Here is a 26,960-nt window from a genome sequence, read left to right on the forward strand (position 1 = left end):
CCTGAATTTTTATAGCATAAAGGGCCACTATAATGTTATTTAAATAGAAATACACCCCTATATTTTACAGCAAACAGTAGTGTGCTTTTAATTTTTAACTGCTCCCATAAAATTTTACAACATACAGGGCCAGCAGCACCCCAATATTTTACAGCATACAGGAGTAGTGTGCTTTTCATTTTTAACAATTGCACCTTTGAATTTTTACAACATACAGGGCCAGCAGCACCCTTATATTTTAAATCATACAGGAGTAGTGTGCTTTTAATTTTTAACAACTGCACCCCTGATTTTTTACAACATACAGGGCCAGCAGCACCCCATATATTTTCGAGCATACAGGAGGACAGTGCCCCTGCACACTGGTGTTTCTATAATGGGTGCAGTGTGTGGGGTGGACATGGGTCCCTGAGTCCAGAGGGGGCCCACACTGCACCCATTTTTTTAATACTCACCCCTCCGGAGTCCCATGCCAATGTCACCAGTGCTGTTAAAACCCATTGAAACTGGATCAATCCCTAACTTCCTCTCAGAGTTTAAGCGATTTGGAATGCTATCCAACTTCAAAATTAACTTAGAAAAATCTGTAGTTCTGAACCTCACATTAGATCAGAAAAGCTTAGGTGTTCTCCAGTCTACATCTCCTTTCTCTTGGCATCCCTCACAGCTCAAATATCAGGGGGTTACCTTGGTTAGGGACATTTCACAAACTTTTTCCTCCAATTTACCACCATTGTTGTCCTAACTTTACTCAGACCTTTCTGCTTGGGGAGCCAAGAGAAATTCTTGGGTGGGACGTAGTGTAGTCATTAAAATGAATGTTTTACTGAGAGTTCTCTACCTCCTCCAGACTCTGCCTATTGCAATCCCTCGTGCATGGTTTACCTCAGGACAATCAGAGATTACATTTGGGCTGGTCGCAAACCCAGATTTAAACATGAAATATTGTATAGAAGGAAACATCAAGGTGTTCTCCAGATTCCTCACTTTCTCTCCTATCACCATGCGGTGCTCCTCACTAGGATACTGGAATGGAGGAGGGTGGCGGATTGGAAACAATGGGTGGATCTTGAATTAGACTCTCTTCCTTCCCTGCACTCTAGCCTACCCTGGCTCTCGATGCTCCCTCAGGTCTCTCACACTCTCGCAGGCCCTATGTTGGCATGCTGGCATTGTCTTTGCACCCAGCCCCTTCTCTCATCCTCTCCTTCCCTGCTCATGCCATTATTCGGAAATCCGGTATTCCCACCGGGACTCCATGATTCATCATTTGGTTGGTGGCGCCTAAGGGGTATACATAGGATAAATCAACTTATAGATTCTTCTGGCCTTTTGGGTTTCCCAACAGTCCAAGTCAATTAGAATTTACCTAATAAAGAGATTTGGAGGTACCTACAGATCAAGCAGTTCTTGAAGGAAAAAAAGGGGGGATGCCAAGCACTTTATCACATCAATTTCTGTGCAGCTAGTAAAATAGGGCTACTCTCCCTAGAACTGTCAGCAAAGATAAAACAAAAAACTGGTATTACAGCACACAGAAATTGGATACAAGTAATTTATTAAAACACAAATGAATCAATAAATCTCAAATACTGGCTTGTTTTCAAAGACATAAAACAAACAATATAATAAAATTTCCTTCTGGAAACATACAATGTATTAAAATGTCCTTCTGGCAGTGACTCTCTTAGCTTGGAAACAATTTCTAATTAGTTCCCTCAACTCCACAGAGTAATATACCAACAGTGTGTCAGTTTCATAACAGATTAGTATTCTGCTGTTACTATATGCTGGTGCAAAACATTGGATTAAGTTTCACAAATCCTCTAGATAAGTAGAATCCACTGTGTATGAAGCACACATATGCCTGTTTAGTCTGGCCAGACAATTAAGTTAGGTGTTCTCTCCACTCCCCACAATAGCCTGCTTCAGACTGTGCTCCCCGGCTGCTGGTGCTTGTATCCATTAATATGCAGTCATCTCTGGGGGACTGTCTGTGGAAAAGTTCCAGTGTGCAGATGCTAAGTGGATATCACCGGTGTGAGTATTTCAAGATGCAATTAATACACTGTTAACGCGTTTCCTCACCTCCTTCCAGATTCAGCAGCTTCATCAGAAGTATCGTATTGTCTCCATTTGTTTCTATTTAAACCTCACGGTTAATTGCCGCACTTACGTGATCATTTTACGTCTCCATCTCCTTGATGCTCCAAGCCTCATTCTGGCTCTGGGCCTACGCCCACCTGGAACTTGCTTAAGAAGGCCTACCCGTTTTGAGAACTTATGCCTCTCCCATTATTTCCCTCGTCATTCTCTTTCTGCATACACAAATTGATAATTGATAAGGCTTTCCCCTCTAGACCACAATTTATGGGTGACTGGGAGGCAGATTTTGTGGGCATGGTGGGGGAGGATGGCTTGGCCGAGATATTTAATAATACATTTTCCTCTTCAAATATGTTGGTAATGTAAATACACTATTATAAGGTGCTTACTTGATGGTACTGCTGCCCTAGTTTTCTGGCTAAAATGTATCCTGGTGTACCGAACACTTGTTGGAAATGTGGGGTGGGGGTTGGGAGTCCTTGGCCTAAAATATTGGAATTTTTTTTATGAGATCAAGAGTTTTTATTATATGTTTCTTTTTTATTTGATGTATACCTATTAAATGCCTAATAAAAACTATTTGCCCAAAAAAAAGAAAGGTGTTTCATCAAGGTGATTGCAATCATAAATGAAGATGAAAGTCCAGGTAAAGGGCATTTTGTCCCTCCTGGAATGGGTCATGTTTGGAGGTAGGGATTGGGTATTTTAAATGTAAACTAATGCTGTATATTAGATTTAAACTAATAGCTTAATAATGCCTGTGTACTGTTTATAGCTCCACCTAATTGAGAGACAACTATTTTATAAGCTTAAACAACCTTAAAATACATAGTGATATAAAATATATAATTTATCTTGTCACAAGTAAGAATAGCAGCAGCATCGATACTACTTACACACTAGGACAGGACCAAGGAGAACTTTCTGTTTGCATCTTTCTCTAGATCCAAATGCTCTCATTAAATAACAGGTTACACAGGACCTAGACACCCAGGTGGGAGGAGAAGAAGTTGGGATCCTGGGTCACTTACAGCTCCTCCCCCTCCCATCTCTCCTCTGGTTGTAAAGCTACAACGGTAGCTCATAAAACCTGATACTCTTGTGTCTCTGCACTGCATACTGTCCTTGTGTTCTGGCTTCTTGGTTCTGCTGCTGCACAAGAGGGAGAGCTAGTGATGTCATTGTGCTCCATCCAGGGGGCCCTGACAGATAGGGATCCAGGGTACAGTTTGCCCTGCATCCCTCCCCACCTTATTCTGGCTATGTCTACTACTTACTTGACGATATCACCTCCATCTTCAGGAGGACAAGCACGTTGAGTTTTCTATCTGGCCAAACTCACCTCTATTTCATGTAGCTGTCAATAGCAGTTTTATTAGGCATGACAACAATGGGGGTCATTCCGAGCTGATCGCTAGGTGAAAACGTTTGCTGCACAGCGATGATGCAAAAAAAGGCACCTTCAGCGCATGCGTATGTGGCACAATGCGCACGCGCAACGTACTTTCACAAACGGCCAATGCAGTTTTACACAAGTTCTAGCGAAGCTTTCAGTCGCACTGCTCGCTGCAGAGTGATTGATATGAAGTGGGCATTTCTGGGTGTCAACTGACCGTTTTCAGGGAGTGTTCAAAAAAACGCAGGCGTGCCAGGAAAAACACAGGCGTGGTTGGGAGAATGCAGGGCGTGTTTGTGATGTCAAATCCGGAACTGAACAGTCTGAAGTGATCGCAAGCTAGGAGTAGGTCTGGAGCTACTCTGAAAAAACACAATTTTTTTGTAGCCTTTCGTTCGCACTTCTGCTAAGCTAAAATACACTCCCAGAGGGCTGTGGCTTAGTGTTTGCACGACTGCTAAAAACTGCTAGCGAGCGATCAACTCGGAATGAACCCCAATGTTATTTGCTGTGCATTGGATTTGTGATCTACCAGTTGGAACCGGCTACAGACAAAAGACTGAGGGCCTGATTATGGAAACACGCACAAGCTCACATGCAGCTGCATCTAGCAATCATTAGAAAGCTGCACAGGTGTCACTGGGCTGCAGACACAACTACAAGCACTAAAGTGTCACTGAGTGGCAATGGTGAATCTCCATATGTAAGAAACGTACCACAGGTGGGGCATAACCATGTAGTCAGAGTTACTGTCTATTCTGTGCTGTGAGTATACACAGTGCACACCGAATTCAGTCACATCTGCTGCACTTAGCATTGGGTAGGTGTAATTACTGATGATATTGATGAAAGCTGCTCTCACAGATGGACAACTGGGGGTGCTGTGATTGCATACAATGTACACCTGCATCAGATTACAGGAATGTAGTTATATTATCATTTACTTTGCTGCAGCCATCCAGAAATGTGTTCACATTATGTGCAACTTAGAATCAGGCCCTGAAGCAGCTCACTCCTCAATGATAGAGATGCTGCAGTAAAGATGTTAGATACACTGTATTAGAAAGTGTATCCAGTAAACAGTATGTAGAATATTGGCTACATATGTACAACGACTCGTACGATATATCGGTCACACCGGACAATGTGTGCGGGAGATATTGTATATGGTGCATGCTCCCACGGGTTGTATACAACGTCAGATATCTTTTGTTCAGCACTTGAGAGCAGAAGATAGCGGACATGCCTGCATGCTTTGGGATGTGGGTGGATGCGGTCACAGACGATACATCGTACAGTGTGTATGCACGGACGATATATCATTTGTGATGTCACATCTGCCAGACATCAGACAGTGTGTACCCAGCCTCAGGCAATTATTCTGGGTGGAGAGAAAAGAAAAAAAACAGCACGTAATTTTGCATCTTGGCAAAACCATGCTGCACTGCAGGTGGGACAGACGTAACATGCAGAGAGAGTTAAGGCGTGTACACACGGTAAGTTCTTTTCTTCAGATTCTGACTATATAGGTGACTGTCACCTTGCGATCCCGATCCGATGCGCAGCCCCGCGCGGCCGGCATCGGCCGAAAAAATAGGCTGTGCAGGCAAGTCAATCCTGACTATCTCTATAGAAGAGATAGTCAGGATTGACACTTAGCCAAAATCGCACATAACCAGGATCGCAAGCACACTCATTATGTGCTTGCGATACTGGCTAAGTGCCGACCCGGCCCCCCGTCGCACAGTGAGAATCGGATAAATCCGAATCTCACCGTGTGTACACACCCTTAGATTTGGGAGGTGGAGTGTCCTAGCATAACTCTAAATTACAGTGTAATAACTCAGCTGTGCAGCATTTGTGGCTAAATGCAAAAGCTGCCAGTATTTATCCTGCATGCATAACAATAAATGTATTTGCACATACCTCCCAACTCTCCCAATTTTTTCAGGGCAGCGTCCCACGGTAAGTGTAGGGGGGGGGGGGCGGGGGGTTGGGAGGCTCCCTGTCGCTTGTTGCTCTTCTCATGTGCACATTGTCTAGTCACGGGAGACACAGGGGCTGGGGCATGGCCAGCAGCTCACAGAGCACCTATAATGAGAAAATGGGAGACATGGCTCATGATTATGGCATGCCTGCAAAACTACGCCCCCTACTGCTGAGGACACAGACATGCGCAGGATTCCTGACTTGCCCAGGCATAATGTTGGAAGGTATGATTTGCACCCCGGGGGTCATTCAGGTGTGGGTTGTTCTTTATACTCCTGTTGCAATGATTTGCCATATGCAGTTCCAATTATGGGGCTAATTCAGACCTGATAGCTAGGCAGTGAATTTTGCACTGCTGCGATCAGATAGAAACATAGAAACATAAACATAGAATTTGTCGGCAGATAAGAACCACTTGGCCCATCTAGTCTGCCCCTTTTTTTTTTATATTATTTTTTATCACTAACCTTATTTGATCCTTATTTCTTTGTAAGGATATCCTTATGTCTATCCTATGCATGTTTAAATTGCTCTACTGTCTTAGCCTCTACCACCTCTGATGGGAGGCTATTCCACTTGTCCTCTACCCTTTCTGTGAAATAATTTTTCCGCAAATTTCCCCTGAACCTCCCCCCCTCCAGTCTCAGTGCATGTCCTCGTGTCCTATTGCTTCTCTTCATTTGGAGAATGTTTCCCTCCTGGACTTTGTTAAAACCCTTCATATATTTGAAAGTTTCTATCATGTCCCCCCTTTCCCTTCTCTGCTCCAAACTATACATATTGAGATTTCTTAGTCTTTCTGGGTATGTTTTGTGATGTAGGCCATGCACCATTTTAGTTGCCCTCCTTTGTACAGTTTCTAATGTATTAATATCCTTTTGAAGATATGGCCTCCAGAACTGAATACAGTATTCTAGATGAGGCCGTACCAATGACCTTTACAGTGGCATTATTACTTCTTTCTTTCTGCTGCTGATTCCTCTCCCAATGCAGCCAAGCATCTGACTAGCCTTCCTCATTGCCTTGTTACATTGCTTACCTGCTTTTAAGTCATCTGAAATAGTGACTCCTAGATCCCTTTCCTCCTCAGTAGTTTCCAGTATAGTGCCATTAATACTGTATTTAGCCTTAGGATTTTTGAGACCCAAGTGCATGATTTTGCATTTTTTGGCATTAAACTGTAATTGCCAGACTCTTGACCATTCCTCTAGTCTACCTAGATCCTCAATCATTTGTTTTACCCCACCTGGTGTGTCTACCCTGTTGCATACCTTTGTGTCATCTGCAAAAAGGCATACTTTCCCTTTAATGCCATTTGCAATGTCACCAATAAAGATATTAAAAAGCACTGGTCCAAGTACAGATCCCTGGGGTACTCCACTGGTAACATTTCCCTCCTGTGAATGCACTCCATTTACCACAACTCTCTGTTTTCTATCCTTCAACCAAGATCTTATCCATTCAATAATCCTAATATCCAATCCCAAACTTTCAAGTTTATTTAGCAGTCTGCGATGTGGAACTGTGTCAAAAGCCTTACTAAAGTCTAGATAAGCTATATCCATGGCTCCACCTTTATCCATCACTTTAGTCACACAATCAAAAAAGTCAATAAGATTTGTTTGACATGATCTCCCCCCAGTGAATCCATGCTGTTTGGGATCCAGTAAATTGCCGGATTTGAGATAATCTACAACTCTTTCTTTTAAGAGTGTTTCCATCAATTTCCCTACTACTGATGTAAGACTCACTGGTCTGTAGTTGTTTGCCTCTTCCTTGCTTCCACTTTTGTGCAGTGGGACTACGTTTGCTCTTTTCCAGTCCCCTGGAATTTCTCCTGTAGCTAATGACTGGTTGAATAATTCTGTCAATGGTGCTACCAGCACCTCTTTAAGTTCTTTTAGTATCCTTGGATGTATCCCATCTGGCCCCATAGATTTGTCCACTTTCAGCTTTGAGAGTTCTGTTAGGACCTTCTCCTCTGTAAATGTACTTGTTTCATTTTCCTGAATATCCCTGCAACTTAACTGTGGCCCCTTCCCCTCTCTTTCAGTAGTAAATACTGAGCAAAAATAATCATTAAGATGATCTGCTATTAAATTGTCTCCTTCAACAAGACTCCCAGTGTCCGTCTTTAGTTTTATAATTCCGCCTTTTGTTTTTCTCTTTTCGCTTATATACCTAAAAAAAAGTTTTGCCTCCTTTACCCACTGACTGGGCCATTTTCTCCTCAGCTTGTGCCTTTGCACATCTGATTACCTTCTTTGTCTCCTTCTGTCTAACAAGATATATCTTTTTGTCTTCATTATTTTGTGTCTGCTTATATTTCCTAAAAGCCATCTTTTTTGCTCTCACAATATTTGCTACTTCTTTTGCAAACCACACTGGCTTCCTTTTCCTTGTGTTTTTCCTAACAGTTTTGATACAAAGGTCTGTTGCCTTCAATATTGCACATTTGAATGTTTCCCACCTCTCCTGCACTGTTTCCAAGTTCCTCCACTCTGCCAAAGAATCACTTACACATTTTCCCATCCCTACAAAATCAGCCTTCCTAAAATCCAACACCTTTGTTTTTGTATGGGACAAGTCAGTCTCTGTCTTAATGCTGAACCATACTGCTTGATGATCACTGGATCCCAGGTTTTCACCCACTTTTACGTCCGATAATCTGTCTCCATTTGTAAGTATTAAGTCTAATATTGCGTCTTTCCGAGTGGGCTCCCTCACCAATTGGTGGAGGGATGCTCCCTGAAGGGAATTTAAAATGTTCCTACTTCTAGTGGAACTAGCAACAGACACCTTCCAGTTTACATCAGGAAGATTAAAGTCTCCCATGATTATTACCTCTCCTTTTAATGCCATTTTAGTTATGTCCTGCAATAGGTTCTTGTCAAGTTCCTCTTCCTGACCTGGTGGCCTGTATATCACGCCAATACGAATAATCAACTTTTCCCCTGTTTCTATGGTCACCCAAAGGGCCTCAGTTTTTTCTTCAGATAGTTGCCGCCTGCTGCGGGAATAGATTTTAACTGTGCAAGTGTGCGATCGCATGTGCTGCCAAGCTGCACAAACTGATTTGCGCATGTGCAGGGCCCATTCTGTGCATGCACTTGCATTTTCTGCAGGCACCCTGCAGAAAATGCAAACACCTCTGCCAGTCAATCAGGCAGAGGCATTCGCAGGGCAGTGGGTGGCAATGCTGCATTTCCAAGACGGAGCATTGTGGGACTGAATCAGGTCCATAATGCGTATGCGCAGCGAGTGATTAGCGAGTTGCATTAACGGCAAGATTTCAGTGGCAAAGTGAGTGACAGGAAGTCAGTGTTTGGGGATGGTAATGGGGAGTGGTCATGTGACTGCAGACGTGTCATGGCCGTTCAGATGGCGTTTTCTGGTTGTGCACATACAGTATTGGCAGCTGCTACAACACTTGTTACTGGAGAGGACTATGATTCCCGGAAGGGCAGCTCAGCCTGTGTGTCTCAGAGGTACTCATGCTCTGCATTGTGACCCGATGTGTGACAATGTTACTGATGCTTCTACAATCATCCGGGCCTGTAAGCAAAGATGCGATTGCCATGGGCATCCTTTTGCATGGGTCATATAGGGGGTAATTCAGACCTGGTTGCTAGGCTGCATCTTCTCACAGCCTGCGATCAGGTCTGAAATGAGCATGCGTATGCACCGCAATGCGCAGGTGCGTCGGATGACTGCAGAAGGTATCGGTGCATAGAGACGGGATGGTGCACCCCCATGCAGTGCAAACAAAGTTAGTAGCTTTTTTGCTTTGCTCCAAACTCAGAATCAGCCTCTTAGATCAGAGTTTCATTACAGTCCACGGGGGAATATTTACTAAAAGTTGATTTTGGTCGACATTGGTCAATTTCAGATCAAGATCTTAATCGATGTTGGGATTCCAAGGTTAAAACAAACATTTACGTATATATGATCTTTTATATAAATCTCCTATATAATAGCCCAGATCTGTGACTTTGTGACTCATTTGCTAACGCTGGGCGGAGTCTCAACACTGGGTGGAGTTAGTCAAATGAGTCACAGATCTGGGCAAATCTATAGGAGACTAGGAGCAGTAGCAGATGGTATTGGCATGGCACAGACAGGGGTGCATACCTCCCAGCTTTCTTCAGGCAGAAGGAGGGACACACAGGCGGCGAAAAGGCGGCGTGCCCAACGAAAAGGGGCGTGGCTTCACGGGAGGGTCCCCATTTTCGTCAGTGAGGGGTCATGCCCAGCGCTCTGTGAGCTGCTGGCATGCCCCCATGGGCGGATTATGAGTCCAGGGGGCCCAGGGCACTTGAAACAGGGGGGCCCTATCTCATTGCTGTGCCTGCTGTGGGTTTGGGGGCGTGGCCTAATCGCGGGACGCAATTTTTTTATGGGATTTTGGCCTCTTAGCTAGGGGTAAATCCAGAGGGGGTGGTCGCTCCCCCCTACACACCCGCACAGGCAAAAGAAAGCAGGGAGGCTGCTGCCTCCCTGCAATACCACAGACCTGCCAACACGTGCGCTGACTGTAGCACAATGCTGCTGCTGGCAGGACGGGGAGCTTCAGAGCTGGGACAGAGCTTCTCCAGCCGGGGAGGCCCCTAAAACTGTGGGGCCCACGGTACGTACCCCCTGCCCCCCCCCCTTAATCCAGCTCTGCTGCCGGAACCCCCCCTTAATCCGTACCCCCTGATGCCCCCTCTCCTTCTGTCTCCACTAAATAGATGCTGTGCGCATCTATTCACCGCTGCTCTGCTAAGCAGAACAGCGAGTTCAGGAGCTTCCCAATTGCCCCCCCCCCCCCCCATCGGGGGACACTGCGGCCCACGGGTGGGACAGCGGGACAGTCTCAAAAAAATGGGACTGTCCCGCGAAAATTGGGACAGTGGGGAGGTATGGGGGGGTGTGCTTGACCCCCCACATCAGCAAACTCAGCAGGGGCTCTCTGGCGCGGAGGAGCGGCACTTTCCGGCACACTCCACACTTCTTAGCTGCAGTTTTGTGGGGCACCTGCCGCTGTGCAGGTTCCGTACTGCCTCTGTTATCTCCAGTCCCGGCAACCCCACCGCTAGCTGCAGCTCTGCCGCCCACAGTGAGTTGCGCCCAGCTCCTTCTCACACTTTAGCCGGCGGATAGCGCTGCAGCAGTCTGTGCTGTTTGCAGGCTCCGACCCCTTCCTCCCTCCAGCCGCAGCGTCTCCTGGGAGCTAACTAGTCACTCCCAGTATCCCCTTTCTACAGTGCCCGGCAGCCGCGAGGTCCGCGCAGCGTGCATGCTCCGACCCCCTCCTCCCTCCAGCCGCAGCATCTCCTGGGAGCTAACCAGTCACTCCCAGTCTCCCCTTACCACAGTGCCCGGCAGCCGCGAGGTCCACGCCGCGTGCATGCTATGACCTTCTCCTCCCTCCAGCTGCAGCGTTTCCTGGGGGCTAAACAGTCACTCCCAGTCTCCCCTAACGACAGGGCCCGGCAGCCGCGCGAGGTCCGCGGTGTGTGACTGAGGAGGGGGGGAGGGATGCGGACGGGCAGAGGAAGCAGGACTCCAGCCTGAGAGAGTCAGCCATGCCAAGTCTCCACCAGCAGCAGATCCCAACAGGTTGGAGTGGAACAGCAGCAGCCAGCAGCAGTGACTCTGGTAATACACATCTGTCTGTCACCACTGTTCTGTCCCTAATACCAATCTCTCCCGTGCCCTGTGTTCTGTCATGTCCCTGTCACCCCTGGCCTTGCCCTGTCACCCGTATCCTGGCCCTTTCACCCTTATGCTGGCCCTGTCACCCCTGTCCTGGTCCTGCCGCCCCTACCCTGGCCATGTCACCCCTATCCTGTCCCTGTCACCCCTGTCCTGGTCCTGTTGCCCCTACTCTGGCCCTGTCACCCCTGTCCTGGCCCTGTCACCCCTGTTCTGACCCTGTCACCCCTGTCCTGGTCATGCCGCCCCTACCCTGGCCATGTCACCCCTATCCTGTCCCTATAATTTCTGTCCTGGCCCCGTCACCCCTGTCCTGGCCCCATCACCCCTGCTCTGACCCTGTCACCCCTGTCCTGACTCTGTTACCCCTGTTCTGACCCTGTCACCCCTGTCCTGGCCCTGTTACTGCATACCCTCCAACTACCTTTTTGGCAGGTACAGTACCCACAGCGCCTCCAGACCCCTCCCCAATGCACCACACCTCCGTAACTTTCCCGCGCCCACACGCTGTGCCTCCAGACCCACTACACCACCCGCGGCTCCCACTCCCCCACCCCTCCACCACCCACAGCACCTCCAGGCCCTCTCCACCATCCACCCCCCATATATGTCTCCCCCACACCTGCCCCCCCTCCACCCGCAGCATCTGCAGACACCCTCCTCAATCCATGGTCCCCCCCTCACCCACCCCTCCCCCACCCACGGCATCCCCACACCTGCCCCTCCACCACCTGCAGCACCTCAAGACCCCCTTCCCCATCCGCCGCACCACCTGTACCTGCTCCTCCCCCAGCCATGGTGCCTCCAGACCCCCTACCCCACCCCCAGCACCCCCGCCCCTTCCCATCCCACAGCACCTCCGGAACCCTTCACCCATCCGCAACATCCCCGCACCTGTCCCTCCCACACCTGCAGTGCCTCCGGACCCCTCCCCCATCTGCAGCCCCCACTCCTCTGCCCCTCCCCCATCCGCAGCACCTCCCGACCCTTCCCCATCCGGGTTCCCCCCCCGCTTCCGCCCCCCCCCCCCTCCACCCGCAGCATCTACAGACACCCTCCCCCATCCGCAGTCATTCAGTACATCATGCACTGCAGGTGCTGTTCACGCCGTCGCAAGGGGCTGCGCCTCCTTCACCATCGCACGCACTTTCATTGTGCAATATTTAACCACTAACAAAGGAATGCAGGTAATACTCCATATAATACAAATATTGAACCCCAGAAAGGCATGCAAGGGTTAAGGGGGCGTAGCCCCTTGCGACGGTGTGAAGAGCGCCCGTAGGGCGCGATGAAGCACCTAGTTTTTAAATATTAGTAAATGTGTGTTTTTTTTCAACCTGGAAGCCTAACATCGATTAAGATTGTTCATCCAAAATTGAACTTTAGTAAATATACCAGGTTTCATGGATAACCATGCTTGAGTCCAGATAGTTAATTCACATTGACTGAAGTACTAATTAAGTCACCTGTGATCAAACATGGATATCCCTAAAACCTGAACTGCAATGACAGCATTTGGGAACTATGCCTTAGGGTTTAATTTGGGCATTTAACCACTAACAATAAATCTACCTACAATATGTGGACTTATCCCTGTAACTGTTATTATTACAGTATTTCACTAAAGTAATTTGAGTTGCAGAACCTTCTGTAAAAAGAAACATTAAGCTGCTGTAACTTCTGGGTGCAGCAAACTTGTTAGCTAATGGGGAAAAACCATGTGCACTGCAGGGGAGGGGGCAGATATAACATTTGCTGAGAGTTAGATTTGGGTGGGTTATATTGTTTCTGCGCAGGATAAATACTGGCTGCTTTATATTTATACTACATCTTAGATTTCAGTTTGAAAATCCCGCCCAAATCTAACTCTCTCTTCACATGTTATATCTGCCCCCCCCCCCCGCAGTGCACATGGTTTTGCCCATTAGCTAATAAATTTGCTGCTGTGATCAGCTGTGAGTTAGGCTCTGTGTATTTGGCACTGTTGAGAGTTAGAGGCCTTGCAGTGGCGCGCCTAGCTTTCTTATCATGCATTGTAATATTTTCTATGTCCTGCTGTTGTGTGCTCTGTTCCATCCAGGTACACCGCAATGCAGTGTGGACATCACAGAGCGTGAAGATTGTGGTTGTCCTGGGATAAGCTCTACGGAATGTTATTCCAGAGGATGCTGCTTTAATTCAAGTGTTCCCGGGGTTAAATGGTGTTTTTACCCCAAAAGCACAGGTAGAGTATAGAGTGCAGTGGAAGAGTGGGCGCATGTAATGCTACTGATTACAGATTTGATGGTGCACAAACATGAATTGGGCCCATAGCTCTAAAGGGCCCTACACATATGGTGGTGTGCTGCTGAGATGCCCGTTGGCTGATATAGCTGGCGGGTGACCTGGCAGCTGGGGAGAGTGAACATTCTTAACTTCCCCCTCTCACCTGGCTCCATAGCTGTGCATGCTAATATGGATGAGATTGTACATATTGGCTCGCATGCATAAGCAACGGGGCACCAACGATGAATGAGCGTGGGGCTGTGCATCATTCATCGTTGCTTCCTCCACACTGAATGATATGACTGAGTTCTCCGTCATTAATGAACAAGAACATTCATGTCATTAATGAACAAGAACATTCATATCATTTGGTGAAATCTGCCACTGTGTAGGGCCCATAAGAGTTTGTGTATCCCTTATTCTTGGCTATAGTCAGACAGTATATTAAAAAAATGCCATTGTTTAAGTGGAAACTTCCTGTTATCAGCTGTTGTTCAACTGTTTGGTGAATTGTCCCTAAAAAAAATTTACTTTGATTTTAACACTGCTGAACCCAAATGATCAGTTGACCAAAGGAGCTAAATTGCCCCATTTTATAAAAAAATAACCATAAGCTTCTGTAACTTCTGGATGTTTCCTTATTGCATCAACAGCAAGTGACAAACAATGTAACGTGGAACCGTACAGCAGAAGGGATTGCGGCTACCCCACAATAAGTGCTGCAGAATGTGAGGAGAGGAATTGTTGCTTTGACTCCAGCATTCCCGGGGTTAACTGGTGTTTCTTCTCCAAGTCACAAGGTACAGAGCTGCTGTATAGTTACACACAAGTCATTATAGTTATATGATGATCACACCTCTTAAGCTGGATACACACAGAAGTACCCTACACACTTAAAGATTATCTGTCCAATCTTTTCTAGGTGAAACAAAAATCTGGTAATATGTGGGAGTAAATGACATTTGACCATTTGCTCCCAAACACTGGAAAACATCCCAACTCCACAACAATGCCCCTCTTTCTGAATATTGAGTGCAATTCTTAAGGGCCTCATACACTAACGATATGTCTGAGGCTGAAATTGGATGCGATTTCCCTTGAACTCCCCCCGGGACCTTCCCAGGAGTGATTCCATATGATTTGGTGCTATATTCTATAAGATGTATCGCATGCGATTGATGAAGCCGCTATATAACGCATGTGATATATATCGTATGGCATACAATTGTACCATAAGATGTATATGATGGGCTGCATTAGAGGGCTAGGGGGGCTGGGAGTGTCCTGAGAATACCAGTCACACTTCCCTGTGATGCATCGCATGCGATATATCACATGCACAAAAAACACACTTTCCATCCAATTCTGGCATCATTAGTGCAGCACCAACCACCTAGTGGCTCCGATCCGATGCTCCCGGGACCACGCATCGGACTGGACGTGAACATATATGATCCGACACTTCATAATATATATCGGCCCGAAATAGTATGAAATCATGCAAAATGATTGTAGTGTGTGGGGCCATCTACAGTGTTCTTCTTATTCTCTGTGGTGAGAGATATGGAAAAGTATTTACATGTGAGAATATATCATTTGTCAGATTCATCAAGCATTAGTGTTTTCTATGTATCTGGGACACGTTTGCAATGTTGCCAGTAATGGGTGTAATTCACATCTGATCGCAGCAGCAAATTTGTTATCTAATGGGAAAACCATGTGCAGGGGGGGCAGATATAACTGGATCCGGTGTTTAGTTCAATACTGTCTAGGATGACCACTATAGGTCGGCAGTAAGTAGGTCAACATGGTTTCTAGGTTGACAGGGACACTAGGTCGACATGTACTAGATCAACATGACAAAAGGTTGACATGAGTTTTCACTTTTTTTTTTTTTATACTTTGCGATCCTCGTGGACTACAATGGGAACGGTAACCTGTGCCGAGCGCAGCGGTAGTGGAGCGAGGCACCTTGCCGGAAGCATGGTGATGGAAGCGAGCAATGCGAGGGGACACGGTGCACTAATTAGGGATCCTGGTCACTCTACAAAGAAAACGACTCAAACAATTAAACTCATGTCAACCTTCTGTTATGTCGACTTAGTACATGTCGACCTAGAAACCATGTTGACCTACTTACTGACGACCTAAGTCTAGCCTATCTATCATACCACACCCGATGTAACATGTGCAGAGTTAGATTTGGGGGGTTATATTGTTTCTGTGCAGGGTAAATACTGGCTGCTTTACTTTTACACTGCAATTTAGATTTCAGTTTGAACACACCCCACCCAAATCTCTCTCTGCACATGTTACATCTGCCCCACCTGCACTGCACATGGTTTTGCTGCAATCAGATCTGAATTAGGCCCTATGTATTTGGTGGGAGGCATTTGATACGCCGGCTGTCAGGATCCCAGCGCTCATCATACCAGCACCAGGATCCTGACAGCCAGCATACCGACAACTATTCTCCCTCTTGGGGTGTCCACTGCACCACTGGAGGGATAATAAATAGCGTGGCATGCCACTGTGCCTGCATCGTGGCCAATGCAGTGAGCCTGCAAGGGGCTCTTTTGCACTCAACCCGCTGCCTGCCGGCGTTCAGGATCCTGGTGCAGGGATCCCAAGCTCTGGCAAAATGCAATAGACCGTATCTGGCACTGCCAAGGGTTAGAGTCCTTGCAGTAGAGTTCCCAACTTTCTTGTCATGCATTGTAATATTTCCTATTATCCTGACGTTGTGTGCTCTGCTCCATCCAGATAAACAGCAATGTAGTGTGGACATCACAGAGCGTGAAGATTGCGGTTATCCCGGGATAAGCGCTAAGGAATGCTATTCCAGAGGCTGCTGCTTTAATTCAAGTGTTCCCGGGGTTAAATGGTGCTTTTACCCCAAAACCACAGGTACAGTAGAGTATAGAGTGCAGTGGTAGAGTGGGAGCATGTAGTGCTATTGGTTACAGATTTGATGGAGCACAAACATGAGTTAGGCCCATACAGTAGCTCTAAGAGTTTATCTTGTGTATCCCTTATTCTTAGCCATGGTCACAGTATATAAGAACATGATGTTGTGTAAGTGGATATTTCCTGTTATCAGCTGTTGTTCAAATGTTTTTCTGCTCCTAAAAAAATTACTTTGATTATAACACGGCTGAACCCAGATGATCAGTTGACCAAAGGAACTAAATTTCCCTGTGATAAGTAAGCACTAGGCCATGCAGGGGTGTAGCGAGGGTGGAACGAGTGGAGCTTGATCTCCAGGTACCGCTGGGGACAGAAGGCGCTGTCTCTGTAACAGAGCTGAGAGCCAGGATGTCGGGGTAGGAGATGACTGGAAGAGGGGAAATGGGTGGCTACCACACTGCCTGCATGTTCCATGTCACTGATTGCAGTGCAGAGAGTCCAGAGCAGTGTGGTGTATTGTAAGGGAAGAGGGGAGGTTTGTAGACTTGTTAAAAGAACCTTCCTGGCTGTCCGGTGTCTGCATTCAGTAATATGAAACATACAGGCAGTATGGTAGCCACCCCTTCCCTTTCCTCAGTCCTTTCCTTCTACCCATGGAGGTCAATCGCATAGAAGCTCCGCCCCTCAGGCTAGAATGTGGAGATGCTCTGCTGCTGCCCTTTTGGTGAGAATTAATGTGTATTTTGTTTGTAATTGTGTGTGTATAAGTGTCTGTGTGTATATATGTCTGTGTATGTGTCTTTTGTATACAGTATGTCTGCGTTTATGTATATCTATGCCTAAATGGAGAGAGGGGGAGAGAGATGACCCTGCTCCCGGGTGTCATGTCTCCACGCTACACCTCAGAGGCCATGTACGCTCCATGAACTATACTTCACTGAACAACATCTTCAACACAGGCAATTCTAATCACATGCAAGTAATGAGATCACACACTTCTACATACCCAGATGATTATGCAGCAGGATAAACACGGATTGGGAGCAGATTTATTGGTCCCCAGGTGTCACATGTTTAGGGTAGCAAATAAGAAAAATCTGAATAGATCTGAACTCTCGTTAATTTAGGCTTTAAGAACAGAGTAAATTCGAACCCGCACATTTCTAACTTTTTGAGAATGCTTCATATCTATTCACTGAGAACTAGAGACATTAATACAGTATGTGATGCATTGTTGTCTCTCAATACTACATGACGCTCACACCTCTAAGTAGTAATATACAATAAATAAGTGATGGGAGCCTTCAGTCATGAGGTACACTAGTAATAAAGCCTCCCAGGTACATAGATCCACCAGTAAACTAGATATACACTCTTCCACAGGTTCTTAAGCTCTGTCCTCAGGACCCCACACACAACATGTTTTCCAGATCTCCCCACATAATCACTAGTGACATAATTAGCTTTATTGGTGGATCTTTTAAACTGAGTCAGTGAGTAATGAATACACATGTGCACATACCAGGTGATCTGGAAAATGTGAACTATGTTGGGTCCTGAGGATGGTTTGAGAACCACTGCACTATACAATTATCTGGAGGACAATCTGTCCAAACTGGTTGGAATGAATATCTGGTAATGTATAAGAACAAATCACAATCAACCATTTCCGCCCAAACACAGGAAAATGGAGAAGAATAGTTGTTTAAAGAAATTGGTTGAATATTTGTTTTAAACAACTTGTCTGACCATTTTTCTCCATTTTCCAGGGTTTATGTAAAATAGTTGATACATTAACATATTTTCATTCCAACCAGACAGATTGGATGGATGATCTGCCAGATAATTCTAGTGTATGCCAAGCTTAACTGTCAGTTGTTTTATTTTTTTATTTATTTTTTGTCACAAAAATGGGTGGGCATACAGAAAGCAAGCTCCGCCCACTCATGCATAGTTGTAGCTGATAATTTCCAGAGGACAATCTCAGGTAAGTGTTTTCTATGAATCTTGTACATGTTTGCAATGTTGGCAGTTGTGTTTGGCACTGTAAAGGGTTAGAGTACTTGCAATAGAGCTCCCAACTTTCTTGTCATGCGTTGTAATATTTCCTATTGTCCTGATGTGTGCTCTGCTCCATCCAGATGAACAGCAATGTAGTGTGGACATCACAGAGCGTGAAGATTGCGGATTTCCTGGGATAAGTGCTAAGGAATGCTATTCCAGAGGCTGCTGCTTTAATTCAAGTGTTCCCGGGGTTAAATGGTGTTTTTACCCCAATATCACAGGTAGAGTATAGAGTGCAGTGGTAGAGTGGGAGCATGTTATGCTATTGATTACAGATTTGATGGTGCACATACATGAATTGGACCCATAGCTCTAAAGGGCCCTACACATATGGTGGTGTGCTGCCGAGATGCCTGACTGCCGATACGGCTGGGTGGGGGGGGGGATTTAAGATACTTCACCCCCCCCCCTTCCTGTAGCCTGGCTCCATAGCAGTGCGTGCTAATATGGACGAGATTGTCCGTATTGGCTCGCATGCATAAGCAACGTTGCACCAAAGATGAACGAGCGCAGGGCTCTACCTCATTCATCATTGCTGCCTCCACACTGAATGATATGAATGAGTTTTCATGCATTAATGAACAAGAACATTCATATTGTTTAGTGAAATCTGCCAGTGTGTAGGGCCCATAAGAGTTTGTAACATAGTAACGAAGGTTGAAAAAAGACAATTGTCCATTGAGTTCAACCTATTTGTGGTCACCTATGCAGTCTTATTATAGGACTAGTTATTTTTATGTTAGGAATAGTTATATTAGCTATAATGCGTGCCTACGCACCATAACCCTGAATATTTCTCTAACGTCCTAGTGGATGCTGGGGACTCCGTCAGGACCATGGGGAATAGCAGCTCCGCAGGAGACAGGGCACAAAAGCAAGCTTTTAGGATCACATGGTGTGTACTGGCTCCTCCCCCTATGACCCTCCTCTAAGCCTCAGTTAGGTTTTTGTGCCCGGCCGAGAAGGGTGCAATCTAGGTGGCTCTCTTAAAGAGTTACTTAGAAAAAGTTTTTAGGTTCTTTATTTTCAGTGAGTCCTGCTGGCAACAGGCTCACTGCATCGAGGGACTTAGGGGAGAGATTTTCAACTCGCCTGCGTGCAGGATGGATTGGATTCTTAGGCTACTGGACATAGCTCCAGAGGGAGTCGGAACACAGGGCTCGCCCTGGGGTTCGTCCCGGAGCCGCGCCGCCGACCCCCCTTGCAGACGCTGAAGATGAAGAGGTCCGGAACCAGGCGGCAGAAGACTCAGTCTTCATCAGGTAGCGCACAGCACTGCAGCTGTGCGCCATTGTTGTCAGCACACTTCACACAGCGGTCACGGAGGGTGCAGGGCGCTGGAGGGGGGCGCCCTGGGCAGCAATGTATAATACCTGTATGGCGAAAAATACATCACATATAGCCCTTGAGGCTATATGGATGTATTTAACCCCTGCCAGATATCTAAAACTCCGGAGAAGAAGCCCGCCGAAAAGGGGGCGGGGCCTATTCTCCTCAGCACACAGCGCCATTTTCCCTCACAGGCTGGTGGGAAGGCTCCCATGCTCTCCCCTGCACTGCACTACAGAAACAGGGTTAAAACAGAGGGGGGGCACTGATTTGGCGATATGTATATATATTAAAATGCTATAAGGGAGGAACACTTATATAAAGGTTGTCCCTGGATAATTATAGCGTTTTGGTGTGTGCTGGCAAACTCTCCCTCTGTCTCCCCAAAGGGCTAGTGGGTCCTGTCCTCTATCAGAGCATTCCCTATGTGTGTGCTGTATGTCGGTACGTGTGTGTCGACATGTATGAGGAAAATATTGGTGAGGAGGCGGAGCAAATTGCCTGTATGGTGAGGTCACTCTCTAGGGAGTCGACACCGGAATGGATGGCTTATTTATGGAAATTACGTGACAATGTCAACACGCTGCAAGCCGGTTGACGACATGAGAGGGCCGGCGAACAAATTAGTATCTGTCCAGGCGTCTCAAACACCGTCAGGGGCTGTAAAATGCCCATTTACCTCAGTCGGTCGACACAGACCCAGACACGGACACTGATTTCAGTGTCGACGGTGAAGAAACAAACGTATTTTCTTTTAGGGCCACACGTTAAGGGCAATGAAGGAGGTGTTACATATTTCTGATACTCCAAGTACCACAAAAAAGGGTATTATGTGTGAGGTGAAAAAACTACCTGTAGTTTTTCCTGAATCAGATAAATTAAATGAAGTGTGTGATGATGCGTGGGTTTCCCCTGATAGAAAATTATTGGCGGTATACCCTTTCCCGCCAGAAGTTAAGGCGCGGTGGGAAACACCCCTCAGGGTGGATAAGGCGCTCACACGCTTATCAGAACAAGTAGCGGTACCATCTACGGATAGGGCCGTACTTAAGGAGCCAGCTGATAGAAGGCTGAAAAATATCCTAAAAAGTATACACACATATGCTGGTGTTATACTGCGACCAGCGATCGCCTCAGCCTGGATGTGCAGAGCTGAGGTGGCTTGGTCGGATTCCCTGACTAAAAATATTGATACCTTTGACAGGGACAGTATTTTATTGACTATAGAGCATTTAAAGGATGCATTTCTATATATGCGAGATGCGCAGAGGGATATTTGCACTCTGGCATCAAGAGTAAATGCGATGTCCATATCTGCAAGAAGATGTTTATGGACACGACAGTGGTCAGGTGATGCAGATTCCAAACGGCACAAAGATGTATTGCCGTATAAAGGGGAGGAGTTATTTGGGGTCGGTCCATGGGACCTAGTGGCCAGGGCAACTGCTGGAAAATCCACTGTTTTTTACCCTAAGTCACATCTCTGCAGAAAAAGACACCGTCTTTTCAGCCTCAGTCCTTTCATCCCTATAAGAGTCATATCTGCCCAGGGATAGAGGAAAGGGAAGAAGACTGCAGCAGGCAGCCCATTCCCAGGAACAGAAGCCCTCCACCGCTTCTACCAAGTTCTCAGCATGACGCTGGGACCGTACAGGACCCCTGGATCCTACAAGTAGTATCCAAGGGGTACAGATTGGAATGTCGAGAGGTTTCCCCCCTCGCAGGTTCCTGTAGTCTGCTGTACCAATGTCTCCCTCCGACAGGGAGGCAGTATTGAAAACAATTCACAAGCTGTATTCCCAGCAGGTGATGATAAATTTACCCCTCCGACAACAAGGAAAGGGGTATTACTCCACACTATATGGTGGTACTGAAGGCTAGGTGAGACCTATTCTAAATCTGAAAAATTTGAACACTTACAAGGGTTCAAATCCAGATGGAGTCACTCAGAGCAGTGATAGCAAAGAACAAGGGGACTATATGGTGTCCCGGGACATCAGGGATGCTTACCTCCATGTCCCAAAATTTGCCTTTTCTCACCAAGGGTACCTCAGGTTCGTGGTACAGAACTGTCACTATCAGTTTCAAGACGATGCCGTTGGATTGTCCAAGGCACCCCGGGTCCTTACCAAGGTAATGACCGAAAGGAGGATTCGTCTTCAAAGAAAATGGACGACCTCCTGATAAGAACAAGGTCCAGAGAACAGTTGGAGGTCGGAGTAGCACTATCTCAAGTAGTTCTACGACAGCACGGGTGGATTCTAAATATTCCAAAACCGCAGTTGTTCCGACGACACGTCTGCTGGTCCTAGGGATGATTCTGGACACAGTCCAGGAAAAGGTGTTTCTCCCAGAGGAGAAAGCCAGGGAGTTATCCGAGCTAATCGGGATCCTCCTAAAACCAGGAAAAGTGTCAGTGCATCATTGCACAAGAGTCCTGGTAAAAATGGTGGCTTATTACGAAGCGCTTCCATTCGGCAGATTTCACGCAAGAACTCTTCAGTGGGATCTGCTGGACAAATGGTCCGGATCGCATCTTCAGATGCATCAGCGGATAACCCTATATCCAAGGACAAGGGTGTCTCTCCTGTGGTGATTACAGAGTGCTCATCTTCTAGAGGGCCGCAGATTCGGCATTCAGGATTGGATGCTCGTGACCACGGAGGCCAGCCTGAGAGGCTGGGGAGCAGTCACACAAGGAGTGTGATCAAGTCTGGAGAATTCTCTCCACATAAATATACTGGAGCTAAGAGCAAATTTATAATGCTCTAAGCTTAGCAAGACCTCTGCTTCAAGGTCAGCCGGTATTGATCCAGTGGGATAACATCACGGCAGTCGCCCACGTAAACAGAAAGGGCGGCACAAGAAGCAGGAGGGCAGTGACAAAACTGCAAGGATTTTTCGCTAGGCGGAAAATCATGTGATAGCACTGTCAGCAGTGTTCATTCCGGGAGTGGACGACTGGGAAGCAGACTTCCTCAGCAGGCACGACCTCCACCCGGGAGAGTGGGAACTTCATCGGGAAGTTTTCCGCATGATTGTGAACCGTTGGGAAAGACCAAAGGTGGACATGATGGCGTCCTGCCCGAACAAAAAATGGGACAGGTATTGCGCCAGGTCACGAGACCTTCAGGCGATAGCTGTGGACGTCCTGGTAACACCGTGGGTGTAACAGTCGGTGTATGTGTTCCCTTCTCTGCTTCTCATAACCAAGGTATTGAGAATTATAAGACATAGAGGAGTAAGAACTATACTCGTGGCTCCGGATTGGCCAAGAGGGACTTGGTAACCGGAACTTCAAGAGATGCTCACAGAGGACTAATGGCCTCGGGAGCTAAGAAGGGATTTGCTTTCAGCAAGTACCATGTCTGTTCTAAGAGGAACCGTGGCATCGGCCTTTAAGAAAGGACCTGCTCCAGCAGGGACCTTGTCTGTTCCAAGACTTACCGCGACTGCGTTTGACGGCATGGCGGTTTGAACGCCGGATCCTAAGGGAAAAGGCATTCCGGAAGAGGTCATACCTACCCTGGTCAAAGCCAGGAAGGAGGTGACCGCACAACGTTATCACCACATGTGGTAAAAATATGTTGCGTGGGTGAGGCCAGGAAGGCCCCACGAAAAAATTTCAACTAGGTCGTTTTCTGCACTTCCTGCAAACAGGAGTGTCTATGAGCCTAAAATTGGTGTCCATTAAGGTTCAAGTTTCGGCCCTATAGATTTTCTTCCAGAAAGAATTGGCTTCAGTTCCTGAAGTCCAGACGTTTGTCAAGGGAGTATTGCATATACAGCCCTTGTGTGCCTCCAGTGGCACCGTGGGATCTCAACGTAGTGTTGGGATTCCTCAAATCATATTGGTTTGAACCACTCAAATCTGTGGATTTGAAATATCTCACATGGAAAGTGACCATGCTGTTGGCCCTGGCCTCGGCCAGGCGATTGTCAAAATTGGCGGCTTTGTCTTACAAAAGCCCATATTTGATTTTCCATTCGGACAGGGCAGAACTGCGGACTCGTCCCCAGTTTCTTCCTAAGGTGGTGTCAGCGTTTCACCTGAAACAATCTATTGTGGTGCCTGCGGCTACTAGGGACTTCGAGGACTCCAAGTTGCTAGACGTTGTCAGGGCCCTGAAAATATATATATATATATATATATATAATATATAAATAAATAATATTCCGGGACGGCTGGAGTCAGAAAGTCTGACTTGCTGTTTATATTGTAGGCACCCAAAAAGCTGGGTGCTCCTGCTTTTAAGCAGACTATTGCTCGTTGGATTTGTAGTACAATTCAGCTTGCACATTCTGTGGCAGGCCTGCCACAGCCAAAATCTGTAAATGCCCATTCCACAAGGAAGGTGGGCTCTTCTTGGGCGGCTGCCCGAGGGGTCTCGGCTTTACAACTTTGCCGAGCAGCTACTTGGTCAGGGGCAAACACGTTTGCTAAATTCTACAAATTTGATACCCTGGCTGAGGAGGACCTGGAGTTCTCTCATTCGGTGCTGCAGAGTCATCCGCACTCTCCCGCCCGTTTGGGAGCTTTGGTATAATCCCCATGGTCCTGACGGAGTCCCCAGCATCCACTAGGACGTTGGAGAAAATAAGATTTTACTTACCGATAAATCTATTTCTCATAGTCCGTAGTGGATGCTGGGCGCCCATCCCAAGTGCGGATTGTCTGCATTACTTGTACATAGTTATTGTTACAAAAAAATCGGGTTATTATTGTTGTGAGCCATCTTTTTTAGAGGCTACTTCATTGTTATCATACTGTTAACTGGGTTCAAATCACAAGTTGTACGGTGTGATTGGTGTGGCTGGTATGAGTCTTACCCGGGATTCAAGATCCTTCCTTATTGTGTACGCTCGTCCGGGCACAGTACCTAACTGAGGCTTGGAGGAGGGTCATAGGGGGAGGAGCCAGTACACACCATGTGATCCTAAAAGCTTGCTTTTGTGCCCTGTCTCCTGCGGAGCCGCTATTCCCCATGGTCCTGACGGAGTCCCCAGCATCCACTACGGACTATGAGAAATAGATTTATCGGTAAGTAAAATCTTATTTTTTATCCAATAGGAATTTATCTAACCCATTCTTAAAGGTGTTGACTGAGTCCGCCGTTACTACTCTCTCGGGCAGGGAATTCCAAACACGTATTGTCCTTACTGTGAAAAACTTTTCTCAATGTGCGGAAACTCCTCTACTCTAACCTATGCGAGTGACCACGTGTCCTCTGTGCTGATCTTATAGAAAACCGGTCCCTCCCAAGCTGTGTATTGACCCCTTATATATTTGCAGATGTTGATCATGTCCCCTCTTAGTCTCCTCTTTTCCAATGTAAACATGCCTAGCCTTGTAAGCCTTTCCTCGTATTCCAGCGTCTCCATGCCCTTGATTAGTTTGGTCGCCCGCCTCTGAATCTTTTCTAGCTCCAGGATATCCTTTTTGTAATATGGTGCCCAAAATTGCACACAGTTTTCAAGATGTGGCCTCACTAGTGATTTATATAATGGGAGTATAATACTCTCGACCCTTGCATCAATTCCCCGTTTTATGCATGCTAATATCTTATTAGCCTTCTTTGCTGCACTCCTACTTTGGGTACTGCTGCTTAATTTGTTATCTATGTGCACCCCTAGGTCTTTTTCTGGTACAGAAACCCCTAATATTACCCCATTTAATATGTAGGTGTTTTTGGTCTTGCCCCCACAGTGAATTACCTTACACTTGTCTGTGTTGAACCTCATTCTCGTTTTTGCTGCCCATGCTTCCAGTTTAGTTGTCATTCTGAAGAGACTCTGCATCCCCCTCCGTATTTATAACCTTACACAATTTGGTATCGTGTGCGAAAATTAACACCATGCTCTCTAGACTTACGGTTAGGTCGTTGATGAAAATGTTGCACAAAAGTGGTCCGAGTACAGACCCTTGTGGCACACCACTTAGTACTTTAGTCCAATTTTAAAATGATCCATTGACCACAACGCGCTGCTCCCTATTATCTAACCAATTACTGACCCAAGTGCATATTGTGCTTCCTAGCCCTATTTCTTGTAGCTTATAGATAAGACGCATGTGTGGTACAGTGTCGAAAGTTTGGCAAAGTCTAAAAAGATTACATCCACCTCCTTACCCTGATCAAGGTTCGCACTTACTGTTTCATAAAAGCCAAGTAAGTTGGTCTGACATGATCTGTCCTTCACAAATCCATGTTGGTTCCTTTTAATGACCTTTACTTGCTTCAAGGAACTTTTGAATACTGTTCCTTAGAATACCTTCCAATACTTTCCCCACTATAGATGTAAGACTAACTGGTCTAGAATTACCTGGTTCAGCTTTGCTCCCCTATTTGAATATCTGCACTACCTCTGCTATACGCCAGTCTTTGGGAATCATACCAGATTTAACTGAATTCATGAAGATCAAAAATAGAGGTCTTGCTAGTTCAGCGTACAGCTCCATAAGAACCCTCGGGTGAATTCTATTGGGACCAGGTGACTTATTAATCTTTAACTTTTTTAATCGGTCACAGACTACCTCCTCATGTAAATAAGCATTTGGTCCTCTCTGGTAAATACCGTTGAAATAAACTTGTTTAGCTTGTTTACTATGTCATTATCACTTTTGATTAAGACTCCCCTCTTGTCCTTTTTAAAGGGCCTATACTCTCCTCCTTTAGTCTCTTGCTGTTGATGTACTTAAAAAAAAAAAAAAAAAAAAATTCAGTTTCTACTTTAGCCGCTCTTATTCCTTTTTTGCATATTTTGTTAGTCCTTAGTGCTGAAAATGACTCTGCATCCCCCTCAGACTTGTATTTTATAATGGCTTGTTTTTTTTTGTTTTGTTTTTTTGTCCATTAATTCCTTTATATTTTTGTTAAACCACATTGGTTTGGGATTTTTATTCCATTTAGCATGTTTAAAACATATTGCCCATAGCGGTATCACATGAATTGATTTTCCAGTTTATCTCGGGATAGTTAGTCTCCCATCACTACGGTCTCCTACTCCTGCTGCTTTCAATTTGATTCAGTAACAATTTCTCATCAGACACATTAATACCAGACGGCCTGTAGCATAATCCCAATAATAACTTCTTTATTCCTTTACCCCCGCATGCAATTTCTATTCATAACGTCTCAATAGTATTTACAGTCCCTTCTTAAATATCATCCCATATAACCGGTTTTAGAAATGGCTTTACGTAAAGACG

At 46.1% G+C, this 26,960-nt stretch overlaps 1 protein-coding gene across 48 annotated transcripts in view; it reads left to right on the forward strand.

Moving 5' to 3' along the window:
* LOC135050271 (uncharacterized) overlaps positions 1–26,960 on the forward strand; it is a 466,297-nt gene that overhangs the window by 383,359 nt on the left and 55,978 nt on the right. For 46 of the 48 annotated variants that reach the window (XM_063956613.1, XM_063956631.1, XM_063956611.1 and 43 more), the window contains 3 exons: positions 14,107–14,253; positions 16,217–16,360; positions 18,502–18,645. In XM_063956613.1, the coding sequence (XP_063812683.1) occupies positions 14,107–14,253; positions 16,217–16,360; positions 18,502–18,645 (435 nt within the window). The remainder of the gene's footprint in view (positions 1–14,106; positions 14,254–16,216; positions 16,361–18,501; positions 18,646–26,960) is intronic. The other 2 variants (XM_063956625.1, XM_063956622.1) reach the window with 2 other exon arrangements.

The sequence above is a fragment of the Pseudophryne corroboree genome, chromosome 2 (genome assembly GCF_028390025.1).
Source record: "Pseudophryne corroboree isolate aPseCor3 chromosome 2, aPseCor3.hap2, whole genome shotgun sequence".
NCBI lineage: Eukaryota > Metazoa > Chordata > Amphibia > Anura > Myobatrachidae > Pseudophryne > Pseudophryne corroboree.